At 36.9% G+C, this 16697-nt stretch overlaps 1 protein-coding gene across 1 annotated transcript; it reads right to left on the bottom strand.

Moving 5' to 3' along the window:
- Positions 1–13182: 13182 nt before the first annotated feature.
- Positions 13183–15062, bottom strand: LOC130712794 (uncharacterized). Its single transcript, XM_057562608.1, has 4 exons — positions 14523–15062; positions 14260–14425; positions 13679–14031; positions 13183–13494 (listed from the first exon to the last, which is right to left on the bottom strand). Exons 1-4 carry the CDS (start codon positions 15060–15062, stop codon positions 13183–13185), a joined length of 1371 nt encoding a protein of 456 aa, XP_057418591.1.
- Positions 15063–16697: the final 1635 nt, after the last annotated feature.

Below are 16697 nucleotides of genomic sequence, written 5' to 3'. Positions count from 1 at the left end.
AATTTGCACAATTAAAATATCATCTTCGTAAGTTTTGCAAAAGAGAGTTGTATCGACTTTTCCCCTTACAAACTCATTTTCCAGAAGGAATGAGCTGAGTCTCTCATACCATCAAATCTAACATGAATAGATTCTTCAATTATTTTAGCATCAGTATTATAAAATCTGAAACCTTTAGATCTATCAGAGTAACCAAGTAATAGACATTTAGAAGACTTAGCATCAAACTTATGCAATCTATCCTTAGTATTAAGAACATAACAAACACAACCAAAAGGATGAAAATAAGAAATGTTGGGTTTTATATTCTTCCACAATTCATAAGGAGTCTTATTCAAAATTGGTCTCACAAAGATTCTGTTCTGAATGTAACATGCTGTGTTTACTGCCTCTGCCCAAAAGTGCTTAGCCATGCCAGTTTCTTGGAGCATGGTTCTAGCCATCTCCTGAAGAGTTCTGTTCTTCCTCTCAACAACACCATTTTGTTGTGGAGTTCTAGGACAAGAGAAATCATGTGCAATTCCATAGGAATCAAACAGACTCTCAAACTTGTCATTCTCAAACTCTCCACCATGGTCACTCCTGACACGCACAATCCTACAAGCCTTCTCGTTTTGCACTTGGGCTATGAAGGTAGAGAACACAGAATGAGACTCATCCTTGCGGGTTAGAAATTTTACCCATGTCCAGCGACTATAGCCGTCAACAATGACCATCTCATATCTCTTGCCACCTATAGACTCAGTTTTCACTGGTCCAAACAGGTCGATATGCAGAAGTTCCAACGGCCTTGAGGTCGAGACAACATTCTTTTCCTTGAAAGGGACTTTTGTGAATTTTCCTTTCTGACATGCTTCACAAAGAGCATCTGAAGAGAACTTCAGAGTGGGTAAGCCCCTGACAAGGTTGAGCTTACTCAGCTGAGAAATCTTTCTCATGCTGACATGCCCTAACCGTCTATGCCATACCCATTGCTCTTCATTAACAGAAAGAATGCACTTCACATTCTGAGATTCCAACTCAGATAATCTGATCTTATAAATGTTGTTCTTCCTCTTGCTGTTAAACATAACAGAGCCATCGATCTGACTTACAGCCCGGCAGGACTTTTGATTGAAAATAACATCATAACCCTTGTCAGCTAATTGACTTATAGACAATAAGTTATGAGTTAAGCCGTCTACCAATAAAACATTATCAATGCATGGACTACTATCAACACAAATAGTACCAGTACCGACAATTTTACCCTTCTCGTTGCCACCAAAGCCAACTTCGCCTCTAGGCTTAAGTTTTAGCTCTTGGAACATACGCCTTTCTCCCATCATGTGACGCGAGCATCCACTGTCCAGATACCATGATTGGTGTTTCAGTGGAGCTATCAAGGATATCTACAACATAGATAATCTTATCCTTAGGTACCCACTTTCTGGGTCCTCTCTTGTTAGTTACCTCAGAGGTTCTGATCACCTTGGGTTTCTCAACATGATAGTGTAAAGGAATTTTAGCATGATATTTAGACATGGAGAAGGTTCCCTTTTTGAGAGGGGAGTTAGCAACTTTAGCAGTTAATGGTTCAGGCAATATAGTACCAGAGGGTACAAAGCAATCATACAAAGATTTGACCTTAGGCATAGGAGGCTCATTTCTATTGGGTTTAGAGTAGCCAATGCCATGCATTCCATTTCTGCTTACGTCATAGATCATTGAAGCCATTATGCTTCTATCTACGCTTCTAGCTAGGAATCTTTGAAAAGATTTTTCATACTTGGTTTCATTCTTACTATCAGAGGCAGCACATGCAACTACTTCTTCTAACTTAGCAATCTGGTTCTTAAGCACAGAGTTAGAATTTACTAAAGCATGATTATCATTTTTCAATTCAGAAATAATTTTCTCATGTTCAGAAGGAGTCTTAGAAGCAGCAGAGAAATCCTTTTTCAACCTTTTATGCTTAGCTAATAAAGAGTTATACTTATCCATAATATCAGACAAGGCATGTTTTAATTCAGAGGTTGAGAAGGAAGCGAATACCTCATTTTCATCGTCTGAGTTAGGATCTTCTTCTGATGCTGAGTCAGAGTCAGTTGCTTCTTTTGACTCTGCTTCTTTATCTTTGACAATAGCCATGAGTCCTTGAACTTCACCATCAGAGTCAACATCCTCTGACTTTGATTCGTCAAAAGTCACCATCAAACTCTTCTTTGTCTTGAAGTGCTTCTTTGGCTTCTTGTCCCTTTTTAGCTTCGGACAGTCACTTTTGTAGTGCCCTGATTCTTTGCACTCGAAACATGTGACTTCCTTGATTGAGGACTTCTTTTGGCCTGATGAGGATTCAGGCTTTCCTTTGGCCTTTCCAGAGCCTCTGTACTTGCTCTGCCTGTGCTTCCAGATGCGGTTGAGTCTTTTGGAAATCAAAGTCAGCTCATCTTCATCAGAATCTTCTGATGCTTCTTCAGATTCTTCTGCTTCAGCTTGGAGAGCTTTTAACTTCTCAGATTTAGCTTTCTCAGATTTAGATTTCAAGGCTATAGATTTCTTCCTCAGATCCTGCATCTCTGAGCGCTTCAGCTCATGGCATTTCAGTATGCCGATGAGTTCTTCTAAACTCATACGCTCAACATCTCTTGTAAGCTCTATTGAAGACACTAAAGGCATCCCACTTTCAGGAAGACTTCTGATGACCCTTATGACATGATCTTTTGTAGTGTAGCTTTTGTTGAGAGGTCTTATTCCAGCTACGAGCAACTGAAATCTGGAAAACATATCCTCAATGGACTCGTTGGGTTCCATGATGAAGGATTCATACTTCTGAATCAAGGACAGCGCCTTTGATTCCTTCACCTTCTAGTTTCCTTCATGAGACATCTTCAAGGATTCAAAGATGCCCTTGGCAAACTCACGATCTGTAATCTTCTGGTACTCTTCATAGGAAATAGCACTAAGAAGAATAGCTCTAGCTTTGTGGTGCTGTGAGTAAAGCTTCTTTTGCTCAGCAGTCATCTCTGATCTGTAAATCTTCTTGCCATCTGCATCAACTGGACGCTCATAGCCATCCACAATGATATCCCAGAGATCTGCGTCGAAGCCCATAAAGAAACTTTCAATTCTATCTTTCCCATATTCGAACCTTTGACCGTCGAACATGGGAGGCTTTGCATTGTAGCCATCTTTTTGCATTTCACTGGTGGTAGCCATTTGTTTTTCACACCATCCCGGATCACTGAACACTATTAGGTGTGGTAATCAGAACTTGCTCTCTGATACCAATTGAAGGTATGAAAAACGGTAGAAAGGGAGGGGGGAGGGGTTGAATAACGTTTTCAGAATAAAACTTCCACCTTAAGATTTTGACAAATCTTTCGTGAACAAACAAGGTGCTTAAGATAAGGGAATAGAAAAGCACACAAGGATTTTATCCTGGTTCACTTGATGAATCACTCAAGCTAGTCCAGTCCACCCATTAAGGTGATTTATTCCTTCTTAGAATGAAGGCAATTCACTAATCAGATAATTGTTACAACTGCACTTGAAACCTACAAGTGACTAACAATACACTGACTTAGCTCACACTAAGATTCACTCTCTTAGTCTTCTCTAGGATTCGGTCAACCTTGATCTCCTAAAGGTAAACTAAACAACTGTTTAAGAAAGATTGTCTACAAAGAAATTGCTTCTCAAAAGCTTATAGTAAACACAGTGAATTCAATGAAGAAAGAATGCTTAGAAGATTTTAATATAGCTTGCGCGTATGAGATTCTTCCAACAGCATCTTTCAATCTTCGGCCTCTATTTATACTCCAAGGATTAGGGTTTGAACACTGCATGGGAATGCTACTGTTGGAGAGCAGATCTGGAATTTCCAGCTTCTGCTCTGGCTGAGAATGTTAGGTAGGTCGTCAGGATAGTACATTTGCTTTTGTACCTTGGATAGTGACTTGACCTTTAACCTAGTAGACTTCTGATCAGAGGAATGCTTCGTGTTGGAACTTGTGAAGCTTGTTGATCAGAGTCAGAGGGAAGCATGGATCCTCTGACCGTTGTACCTTCTGATTCTGAACTCAGAGGAGAAGTACTTGGTCTTCAGAGCCATTTTGCTTCTGGACTTCAGAGTCTCCACTTATCAGCTTCTAGATCTTCAGAGTCTTCTACACCATCAGAACATCTAAACCTTCAGAGTGTCTGGGTTGTCAGAACGTCTGGATCTTCAGAACTTCAAGTGAGATGAGTCCTTATCAGAGCTTGGTTGACTTCAGATCTTTTGAAGCTTTTCTACTGTTCAGATTGAACATAGAGATTGCGAAAACGTTGCTTGGGTCACTCTTTGAGCACAGTGCTTCTGATCTGTGTGAGATTGTGTTAAGGTCAGAACCTGTTAAGAGCACACTCAGAAAACACGTTAGAGTACCACAATTGTTCATACTAAAATGTTAACTTGTAATCATCAAAACATAGAGTTGTACTACTCGATCAAAACTTGATCTTACATCCAGAACCTACCCTCTCTCAAAACTCTGAAGATTGAATATTGTGAGAAGCTTGGTTGTCTACCTAACTTGCAAGCGTCTTACTCTCATGGCTATCCCGCCCTTGAAAAATTACAGTTAAAAAGTTGTTGTTATAATAACCTTGTTTCCATTACCGCTCTTCCCCAAACTTAAAGATCTTCATGTACATGCATGTAGCAATGTCGAGTTAATTACACCTGACCCAAGCTTTCCCAAGTATCTTAAAAAATTGAAACTCAAGGAGTGCTCCAAGCTGCCTCGGTTTCCTCAAGCAAGCTTGCCTGCTCCACAACTTGAAACATTTTCTATTAGAAAATGTGCTAATATCATTCCAAAGACCGCATGAGGTCTTGGGGTAATGAAATCACTAACTTCTCTACATCTCAAAGAGATTCCTAGTCTGACTACATTGTAGTTCACAGGGATCTAGCACTTGTCCTTTCTAAAAAATATGAAGATTAAAACCTTCCCAAACCTTGAATCTTTGTGTTTGGATAGACTGCACCCACCCTTTTTCATCTTACCATCAGAGGATCCCCTTCGTTAAGATTGCTATGTGAAAAGGACACAAGTGAATACTGGAATATGGTTAAGCTCATACACTCTAGAACCATTGAAGACTAGATCACACACATTAATGGATATATTGGATGAGATTGACCTGGGTTAGTCAAGGAAAGGAACCTAAGCAAGTCCAAGATGGAGATGGAAAGACAATTATTTATGCAGTCACTACATTTTACAAAATGATATACACGCAACAACTTCAACACTGACAAGTCCAGCCAAAGATTGTCCATGGCAAGATTTAGAGTACATCTATTCAGAAACTATAACAGAACTTAAGCCTTTAAGTACCTTCTCCTACATATATGGGATTATGTAGATTCTAGGTTAGTTTATCCCCTACTCCTGACTTTGGCGGGGAATGTGGAGTACTTTTTGTAACATGCTTTCCAATGAAAACTACAACAAAAGATAGCCTTGGTACTCTATTCAACAAGCAAGAGTTCATTTTAAAGTATTATCAATTGAGCAAGACTGGTCAGAAAATTTTGAGCAGTATGAATGGAACAAAAAGGAGATGGCATCAGTTGATCGACACAATACTCCTTGACTAATCTTCACAGGCTTCAATGATGCCAAGTCCAGCCAAGGGTTTTGGATGGCATGACCCAGGATACATCCATCAATAGTTATGATAGGACTTGAGCCTTTAATTACCTTCTCCTACAAATATGGAAGTTGCTCGGTTTGATGTCTTGTTTTCAACTACACAAACTGCAGGGTCAGATTCCAGGTCAATTTATCCTACTCCTGACTCTGGCGGGGAATGTGGAGTACCTTATTGAACATACTTTCCAATGCCAACTACAACAAAGGATAAGTATTGGTACTCTATTGAGCAAGCAAGTTTTCATTTTACAGTAATATGAATGGAACAAGACTGGTCAGAAAATTCTAGGCAAGTTTTCTATTGCAATGTGAATGGAAGAAAAAGGGCATGGAATCAGTTAATTGAAAAAATAAACTTGTGTTAATCTTCATGGGACATAGACCAATGTACATCTCCAACCATGGATTGTTCTCTACTAATAAAATATTTACTGAAGCTACTAGAGAATAAGGTTGAGAGTTGGAGCCTGATAAGGATTTTCGAGTTTGGTTATTTAAGAGCCAATGCTACTAAGAAAAAGTTCACACTTAGAATGAAAATTTGGGAGTTCGACTACGAGATCTACTACGACTTGTGCCTTTATAGAGTTTCGTGACTCATATGTAATTCAAACTGGGAGAGTTCAATGAACCATGCGATCATCCAACCTGCCAAGCCAACTTTTGATGTATGGACATAATAGGCAGGGTGGTCCTTACTGATATGAGACGAATCTAAAACTAAAAGTAGTTCCAAAGTCATTTTGACGTGTATACAAAAACAAATTCCTCTTTCTCTACTTGTTGATACCTCTACTTTTGTCCTTGAAATACTTCTCTAATGAAGTAGACTAGTTGTTGGCCATCTTTTTCTTCCCCAAAGATAACAAATATGAGGGCACTAGTCGATATGCCAAGGTACAAGTAGAGGCGCTATCTGCTTATAAGCTTTTGGGGAATGGCAGCGTGGTCAAGCCTCGCTTGAGACTTTGAGCGCTTGCTCGCATTCTTCATTCCATTCAGACATTTTTTTCTTCCTCAGAAGTTGGTACGATGAGGCTGCTTTGTGAGCCAAGCTAGCTATGAAGTGTGAGAGTGTCGCGATCCAGCCAACAAGTTTTTTTCCTTCCTTGAAGCTCTGCGGGCTTGACTTGCCCATCACGACTTGACACTTGTTTAGATTAATTAGATTCAACCCTCTATTATTCAGCATGAAGCCATGGAACTTTCCTGCTTCCACCTTGAAAATACAGTTACTCGAATTGAGACACTTGTTTTATTTCTTGAGTTCTTGAAAAAACAATCCAAGATTAGCTAGGTAGTGTCATTGGTCTAGTGTTTTGACGATCATATCCTCCATATTCACTAGTAAGTGGCTCGGGCATTTTTTTTGTTCGAAGGGAATTACGTTGTAGCAGTAGATTACCTCTTCAGTAATGAAGATAGTCCTATATCTGGTTGTAGTTGGAATATATGTCCATGAACAAGAGAGTGCGGCAGCCCGATGAACTATCCATCCAATTATCTATATTTGGTAAGGGGAAAAAGTCCCTTGGGAACACCTTGTTGAGGAATGTGAAGTCTACACACATACACCATTTGTTGTTTGGCCATTTTACCAACACAATGTAGGCCAACCATGTCTTGTAGCCCATTTCTTGGATAAATCCGGCATCCAAAAACTCCTTTACATTTTCCTGAATTTCTAGCTACCTTTTAGGGTTGAACTGCCTCATTTTTTATGTAATCAGCTTGTATTTCGAATTAGTCGACAGTTTGTGGCAATAAAAGCAAGTACTTCCTTATGCTATGTTATCTGTCCATACCCAGGTGTAGGTTCATCATTAACTTCCAATGAGAACCTGTAAGAAAAAATAAGTATAAGTTTGAAAACTAACACTGCGTATCTCACATGTTTGTGCATGATGAGTACTTGCAGGCCCTGGCAATAAAGACTTGCAACCATGTGTGTGAATGGATAAAAGTGTGGAAAATGAAATATTTTTGCTAGGAGCTAGCCCCTTTTCATGGTGATTCCCATGCAAATACTGTAAATATGTACAATAATTTTAATTTAATACAGTGATGCCAACAAGAAGTGGAAGCCATTGTGGATCATTAAAAAGAAATATTTCTCTAATAATTTAAAAACTGGATGGAGAAGAAGAAATGGTTGGTGGGTTTCTTGGTTTTATTTTTATTTTTTAGGCTTAATTGCATTTTTGGTCCCCCACGAATGATAAATGTGCATTTATAGTCCCAGTGAGGGGTGAGAATAGTAAAATGGGGTACAATAAGTAACTTCTGTTAGAATTTTAACGGAGGGGACCAAAAACGCTAACAGAGACAAACGTGTGGGACTGATTCTGCTATTTTCAAACGTTTAGGACAAAAAATGCACATTTATCATTCGTGGGGGACCAAAAATGCAATTAAGCCTAGTTCTTATCCTAATCTACCCAATGTATTTCTACTTAGTATATCGACCTAAGTATGAGAGCCCCTCTCACTTTCTCTCAATCACTGCCACAGAGATTGGACTTACAATAAGCAACACCGGTTCGAAGAGATTACAACTCAACTAAAACAAACCAACTCTATGCCATATGATGATCAATGGAGGCAGTAGAGTGGTGTACAAAATAACAGAACAAGGACTCACAAAACACAACCCTAAAAACCCAATCCTTGGGTGCCCAACGCACACTTAGAAACTAGGGTTAAGCCTCCTTAAATAGTCGTTCTTCAGCAAGCCTTGATCTTCAATGGGCTTGCACAAAAATAGAGTCCACAAACAGATCTGGAACAAATCTTTTTAAACTAGTAACAAATCTTATCAAATAACATTTGAATAAAAGATAACAACTTTTACAATTTAAACCAAATCAAATCCTCTTCAGCAGATTTGATTCCACTATAATATATTCCAGATAGAACACAGAAGCTTCTTCAACAACCCTAGCTTGAATACCAAGTAATCAAAGCACAGCTTCACAGAACAAACATGCAACACATAGTAGCTGCGTAGGGACAAATGTCACAGGCACGATGTTACAACATCTGCTTCGACATCAGGTTGTTTTTGACAAAATGCAGACAACCAAAAGTAACAACAATAATCGAAAGGGATTAGGTCCTTATTGTTCAACCCCATCTTCAGAAAACAGGGGTAAAATAATATTTCATTTCAAGGGCGCTTAGCACCAACCTGCTGCCTTGTTTCATTCAAAGGCTCGATTTAACACATTTTAAGGCACTTCTTGAGACTTTTGGAGAGAGAACTCAACTAGATTACCGGGGATTATCTGAACTTCCTTGGTCAAGGAGTACTTTGGTACTATCGCGCTGGCGATTCCTGCCTCGATCACGATGGGATCTTCATGGTTATGATTGATACACCCGAAATTAATGTTGTTAAACGCGATGACCATGTTAGGAAGATCATAGTTCATGGGTTGACTTCTACAAGGAGATTTGCATCATCTCCTTGAAGGACTTCTTATGGGCTGTCGTTGAGGGTCCTCCCCCTGCGAATCCACCCTCAATGACTAACATCTCAAGATCTATGGATGCTTGGTCTCCTAATCCCTCATCCTCCAGGATGGGTAGTTCAGAGTGACGAGGGCTTCGTTGGTTGCTTGTTGGGTAGTTGTTGCTTGGGTCGTACTGATCATCACAGAGATTGATGGGTTGCCCTCCACAAGAGATAGTACGATTCCTTTGTTGCACTCTTGTGTTTTCCATGGTAGAACTGGATGGGAATGCAATTGATCGATTCACCACATACGACGCCAATATGTTATGGTAAGGGATTACTGAACCTCAGTATAGGACAATGACAATGTGGAAGGGATGCTTCGCTGAAGGGCTTCCTTCTTCTCGTATCCGGCGACCAAGTGGGCGCGAATGTGGGTACTCTCAAGGCACTGCGATGCTGAAGCCATCAAAGTTGAGAGAGAAATAATGATTATGGTTAGAAGGTAGCATGTACTTGAGGAGTGTCCTCTTAACATGTATATAAACATAGTACATCTACACCAGAGCTTAACAAATGTGAAGGGAATCAAGTGAATATATAATATTACTCCTTCTATTTCTCAATAACTGACACTTTAAGGTTGTCCACATTTATTAAGGAATGATATTTAATGTTTTTGTTTTACTAAAAATATTATCTAATTTCTCAATATATCATTTATCTTTCTTATTAATTCTGACATTTCAATGTTCCTATCACCATTAAGTCAAGAGTAAAATTGGTAAAATGAGATTAATGCTCATTTGAAATCGTAAAAGTGACAAGTAAATAGAGTAAAGAAAAAGATTAAAATAATGACAGATATAGAAGTAATATATAATAGATATTATGCGATAATAGTTAATATTAATTCGCAATTATTATTCTTATCCGCGTAACATGTTCATATTGGGCAAAAATACTGAATCTATCATTTTTATTCCGTAACATTGGCCTTAGTGGAGAAACATTTATGCTAGTCACATGAAAATTGTATGACCAATATGCACAAGTCTTCTTGCATGAAGATCAATCTAAATATTTGTGATGCTTTAATTGGATGTTGCATGCGTAATCGCTTTATTAGTGAGAAGTGTGATATAAGGTGCAGCAGGTTTACACAAGAACCTGAATAATGTTATGTACACACCTCTTTGAGAGGTGGAAAGAGGTGGAAGGAAAAGAGAGATAGGAAGAAAAGAAAAAGTAAGAGAGAGAAAGTATGAGATGTGATAGATGATTAGAGGAGAGAGATAGAAATAAAAAGAGGTGAAAATAGAGTGTTTAAAAAATGAGGTGTGTATATATCATTAGTGATACACTTAAGTTATATAAAAAATAAATTTTTTTTTAACTCCTACAAATTTTCATTTTACATATAAAATGTTCCCCCGTGAGATCTCGTAACTCTAATTTGTTAGCACTAATAAATTTAGGTCATAATTTTATAGTACATATGTATTAATATTTTTTATTCCTCGTACTTTTCTTACTATCCAATTATTATAGTTATAAACATATATAAATATACACTCTTAAATTTTTTAAAACAATACTAAAATTAATTACATTAAATTTTTTTATTAAAATAATACCAATAAATTAGTTTAGAATATAATGATTGTATAAAAAAGTATAATGATACTTTTTATATAAAATAAAATCTCACGTAGGTAGCATTATAGTAGTTTAAAATTAAAACATATCAATTGAATATTATACGCAAATACAAACAATAGCCACATTTAGGTTTCAGAAAGATAAGCAGTAGAAAATTGTGTGCATCTCCATAACAAATATTTCTAGTGTTTTTACGGTGAAATTTTCAAATCAATACCTTGGTTTATTTCTAGCTTTTTGCCCCGTAGGAGCTTTTTCTGTTAATTTTACATGAATTTTCATGTAAAATGTTCATCCCGTGGGACTCTTAACCCTATAGTTTAACTTAAAAAAAATACACTATATATGTATTAATGTTTTCTAATCTCTGCATGACACATTTTAATCATCAAATTATCATGCCTTTATATTTATTTCTTTTTAAAATTTTCAAAAAGTTCTGAAAAAAGTAATGACATCATATTGATTTTTTATTTACCACTCATATGAATTAGATTTCGACCTATAAGTTCAAACAATTACTTTTTATCTATGTGTTGCACGAAGAACTTTCTCTTGTGCTTAAGACATGTTCAATATCATACTTTAGCAATATTTTCAGATACTAAAGGACATACTTAATGAGAGATATATAATATTACATAATGTGTTCCTCTAATTTGATTTCTCTCTATTTATAACTCATCTCGTTCTAGTACTAAGTAACTACTATAATAACATCAAACTAACTTAGCAGTCCCTGATTAATTTCCCCTTATGTTACATCCTTACACGAGTTTGAAAATTTAAGTAAACACACTTCTCTTAGGTGATAAATGGAAACAATATAGAAACAACCCAGTCCGCAGCTAATGAGAAACTCTGTCAAATTCACCTAGCAACCATCAAATCTCTACGTGTCCATGGTAGCTCTGTGGACCCTCAGCACCAGATCAACTCTTTTTTCCTGGAATTAATATTTAATAAAAATAAGACAAATTAAGAAAAAATAAGAAATAAACAACCTAAATCCTAATCAAATCTAAAATTTAAAAAGGCACTAATTAAAGATAGATAAAAACTATTAAAATCTAGCAAATCACAATAAAAACTTATAAAATCATAAATTAAATAAAAATCCGAAAATTCAATTAAGACACCATAAAAATTAATTAATAACCTCAAAATAAATCAAAAATAAAATAAAAGATCCAAGATATAATCAAGAAATAAACAACCTAAATCCAAATCAAATCTAAAATTTAAAAAGGTACTAACTAAAGATAGATAAAAACTACCAAAATCTAGCAAATCACAATAAAAACTCATAAAATCCTGAATTAATTAAAAATCCGAAAATTCAATAAAAATACCATAAAAATTAATTAATACTCTAAAAATACCTGAGAATGACACGTGGAATTTTTTTTATGAGAATTAACGTGAGAATAACACGTCACTAAGAATTAATCTGGTGCTGACGCGTCATGCTAGAAGTTGTTTTTTTTTAATATATATTATATTGATATTGATTGATATTGATATTGATTTGTTCTTTCCGTACTCCTAAATTTGATTGAAGTCAAACTGTATTCTTAAGTCTTTAACACATAAAGGCTAAGCTGCCATTAGGTCCAAGAATTTTAAAGCGAATAACAAGTACACATATAAAGTCAAATTAGGGGACATATGTCTCTTACAGATTCCAATAAGCACAGGAGTTTGACATACTTGAAAAAACAGGAATGGTCTGTGTTGCACGGGTACGGGTATGGTACCAGGTACGGGTCCGGTATTGGGTACGCGGTACGCGATTTTTGAAAAAATAGAGGTACAGGTACGTTAGATATATGTATATTTTTTTATACATAATATTTAAATATAAATAAATAATGCAAAAAAGAAGAAGATAAATATAACTAATTAAAATAACATCCAAGACAAAATATTAAATTGTTCAACAAAACAACATAAAACCAAATAATTGTTCAACACCACAACAACATAAAACCAAATAATTGTTCAACACCACACCACAACAACATAAAACCAAATAATTGTTCAAACACCACAACAACATAAAAGCTAAATGTTCACCAAAGAGAAGCGACTTCAACCACCAAAATTACAAATTTAAACTTCTCAAACTCCATCGGTGTCATTCTCATTTTCAGTGAAAAGAACAACCTCCAACTCTGGCTCATCAAGGGAAAGGGAAGCACCTTCAAGAATACAAGAGCCTTCAAGATCCCATTCATCTCCACCAATGTCCCACATTTTTGTCTCACCTTCCTTATAACTTTGGCTTTTTCTTGAGAGAAGACGAAGATTTGTATGTATGAAAACTAGATCTTGAGCTCTTGTAAAATGGAGTTTATTCCTTTTCAATGAATGGATGAAGGATTAAGTACTCCAATTTCTCTCAGCAGAAGAAGATGATGATGGTTGAGAAAAAAGTTTCAAGGCAATGGTTTGAAGCTTAGGGAGTGCAGCACCATATGTGACCCACCAAACCTTTGGCATGAGATCCCATCTATCTTGTAAGCAATAAAATCGGTCAAGACCTTCAGCCCTAGTTGAGAAGTTGAAAAACTCTTGAAATGCCTCATTTCTTTCCCTTGCATCTTGGAAGTATCTTCTTAGGCATTGCATTCTTCCAATGCATATCTCATTGTCTTTATGTGGTGGTACCCTATTTGGAACTTCCGCAATGGCCTACAATAATACCTATTATAGAAAGTATAATGAACAAGTCAAAGTTAGTTGGTTCATCAAAGAAAGAGTAGAATGCAAAATGTAAGTAAAAATTGAGTTAAATTTACCTTGGATTAAGTGAATGAGCTAAGCAATGAAGTGGTGTGCTAGTTTTAGTCCATCTATCAACTAGGATGCCATGCACCACTTCATAAAAACTCAAATACTCATCTAGCCCCTTTCCCTCATGCTGAAATATTGCAACCTTCACTTGCTCAATCATGCAATCCCATTTCTCATAAATCAAATGAAGTGTTGATTCATCGGTATCACAAGCACGAAGCATGTCATATATGGGATTAGTAAAGCTTAGAATATAATCAACCTCCTTCCACCAACTATCCTTTAGAATTGTTTCTTTCACAAATGTAGCCCTTACAGGATCATCCTCTTGGTAGCTAGACCATTGTTCATCAATAACCATAGCTTGCAAACCATGCTTAACATCTCTCAACCTTTTAAGCATGATGAGGGTTGAAGCAAACCTAGTATCAACAACTGCAAGCAACTTCAAGCGCACAAATTTAATAAACATAAATAGCTGCTTAGAATGATTCATGATGAAGTTCTTAATTAAACGAGCAGCATCAGCAATTTCAAATATCCAGCTACACTCTTTGTGGGCAACTTGATTAGCATCAGTATTTTTTGGAGCTCAAATACTTTTGAGTGCAAGGTTCAATGTGTGAACAACACATGGAGTCCAAAAGATATGCGGATACTCACTTTCAATAATAGAACCGGCAGCCTTACACACCGGCGCATTATCAGTAATTACTTGGACCACATCTAGTGGCCCAACATCACAAATGGTCTCCAAAATCTTCCGTGCAATATAATGTTTGTCCTTAAATTCACCAGATCCATCAACAAACTTCAAGAACCCCTTTCTCTGGCCAAGTATCTTTGATAGGCTGAAGTAGTTTCATTATGTTGGCCTTCTCTTTTTGCAACAATGTAGTCCTAATAGAATTTTATCCAGGTGGAACAAAGCCCAATATAGTATTGTTTGCAGCAAAGTTGAGCATTTTCACAAAATATGGATTTCTAGCAACATTGAAGGGCAAACCAGCTGAGTAGAAGAATCTAGCAATTTCACTAGTCAATTGATCTCTAGCCTTATTGTTCCATGCCTTTTCTAATGCTCCTCCTTTCCGTTTCTTGCTCCCATCATCCAAGGGTGGTCTCAAACTTGTAGTTCCCGTCGGTAAAAGAACTTGAACAAGTTTTGCTTTCTCAACTGCCTCCCTTTCAATTTGTTTCATCTCTTCAAAGCAATCATCTGAGACTTTCTTACAAAAGCTAACCCCTTGCTGTGGTACCCTAATTAAGTGACCCCTCACTCTAGAATAGGAACCATTAAATGTAGTATCACAGTAGTGGCAAGTCCAAGATGTATTCCCACGTCCACCAGCCTTATTTGATTTTACAGTGACATAACCCCAAAGGGGATTTTTACTCGGAACAACTCCACGGGAAAATTTACTAGACGCAGTTGAAGCATTGCCGTTTGAACTTTGAGAAGACATTTATCAAATTATCAACCTAACAAAGAACAAGGGAATCCAATTAATGTGAAAAATAAGATGTCATTTGATTTCATATGTTAACAGTAACACAACTTACTGCCAAATTATGGCCAAAATGCATACAAAATATAGAAAACGGGAAAAATGAAGAATACAAGACAAACTCAAGCCATAGCCATGATTCTTAAGCACATGGAAACAATGCCAACATGCTAGCATCCAATCAAGCCTTAAAAACTTGCACAAAATGGAACTTTCTAAACAGAAAAATTCTTGTATGTAAGACCCACCAAAAAATTGACAAGCTTCAACCACTATGCAATACACAGAATCAAAATTGATCAGGGCATCAACCATTCAACCAAATTCAACAAAGCAAAGCAAGAACAAATGAAAGGAAAAAAACAACATAAAAATGATGTGGAGGAGCGCGGGTACCTGCGGTGGTGGCCGGCGGTGAGACCTAGAGGAGCGGCGGAGGAGAGCACGGCGGAGGAGAGGACGGCGCAGGAGTGCACGACGGTGGCTGCTGGGTTTCCTTCTCTCGTGTTTTTTGAGTTCTTTTGCTGGGTTTCCTTCTTTTCACGCAATTTAGGGTTCTGATTCTCTTTTTTTTTTAAAGGCCAAAACAATGTCGTTTTGAGCCAGGAAAAAAAAAGGCCAAAACGATGTCGTTTTGGCCCGTAACCCTTTTTTTTGTAACGGGTACGTACCGTATGCGTACCCATAGCGTATGTGTACCGGGTACGTACCCGGTACGGGTACGCGGCCAAAACGGTCGTACCCATGCATCACACAGATATAATTGTGAATTGTCTACAACTACCGGTAACTAAACTCAATTTATAAAATTGTTATCAGCATAAGATTCACTGTAGCAAGCTGAGAAAGATGAGCTTTTTGAATTTGAATGTAGATCACTGAATTAAGGAAGGGTTCGTATGACTCTCTTCCATTGTTTTCTCATTTTGGGGTTGATGGAAATTATGGAACAAGTTTTACATTTTCTAGCACGGTAAAGAAAGACAAGGTCAAGGAAATATTTTGGAAAAATCTAACATTTTTTGATATGGTAAATAGAGGGGAGGAAATATTTTGGATAAATCCAACATTATATTGCCTAATATTGAGTATTGGCACAAGTCCTTTATATAAACATGCAACAGTTGGAATTCAGGTAGAAATTGTTTGAGTTAATTGTAATGATGGAACAAGTCTCATATTATCGAGTAAGGTAAAAGAAGAGGAATGTAAAGAAAAAATTTCGCAAAAGTTGTACCTTGTCTAATATGATTGATAAAGGATGACAGAGATATAAACAAGAAACTTAGGTCAGTATATACTTGATAGTACTTTCTCTTCCTTTACCACAGTAGGCAATGTGGGTGTTTTTCAAAATGTTTTAGTGATGCCTCTTCTTTTACCGTACTAGTTAACCTGAGACTTTTCCACCATTACAATCAACCTAACAACTCCAAAGAAAAAGTTGGAAAAACATATGATCCTTAACTAACAGATAAGGTTTTATAAACTGGAGTGTCATTTATAGGATTGATCCTGAGGGAATTTAAAAATACTCTCAAGCTTGCTAAACTATTTATAAGAATAGTTCCGTCTAAGTAAAAGACTATAACT

Source organism: Lotus japonicus, chromosome 4, assembly GCF_012489685.1.
Source record: "Lotus japonicus ecotype B-129 chromosome 4, LjGifu_v1.2".
NCBI classification, from domain to species: domain Eukaryota; kingdom Viridiplantae; phylum Streptophyta; class Magnoliopsida; order Fabales; family Fabaceae; genus Lotus; species Lotus japonicus.
Note: the sequence above shows the minus strand (reverse complement) of the source record. Positions and strands in the feature narration are given on the sequence as shown.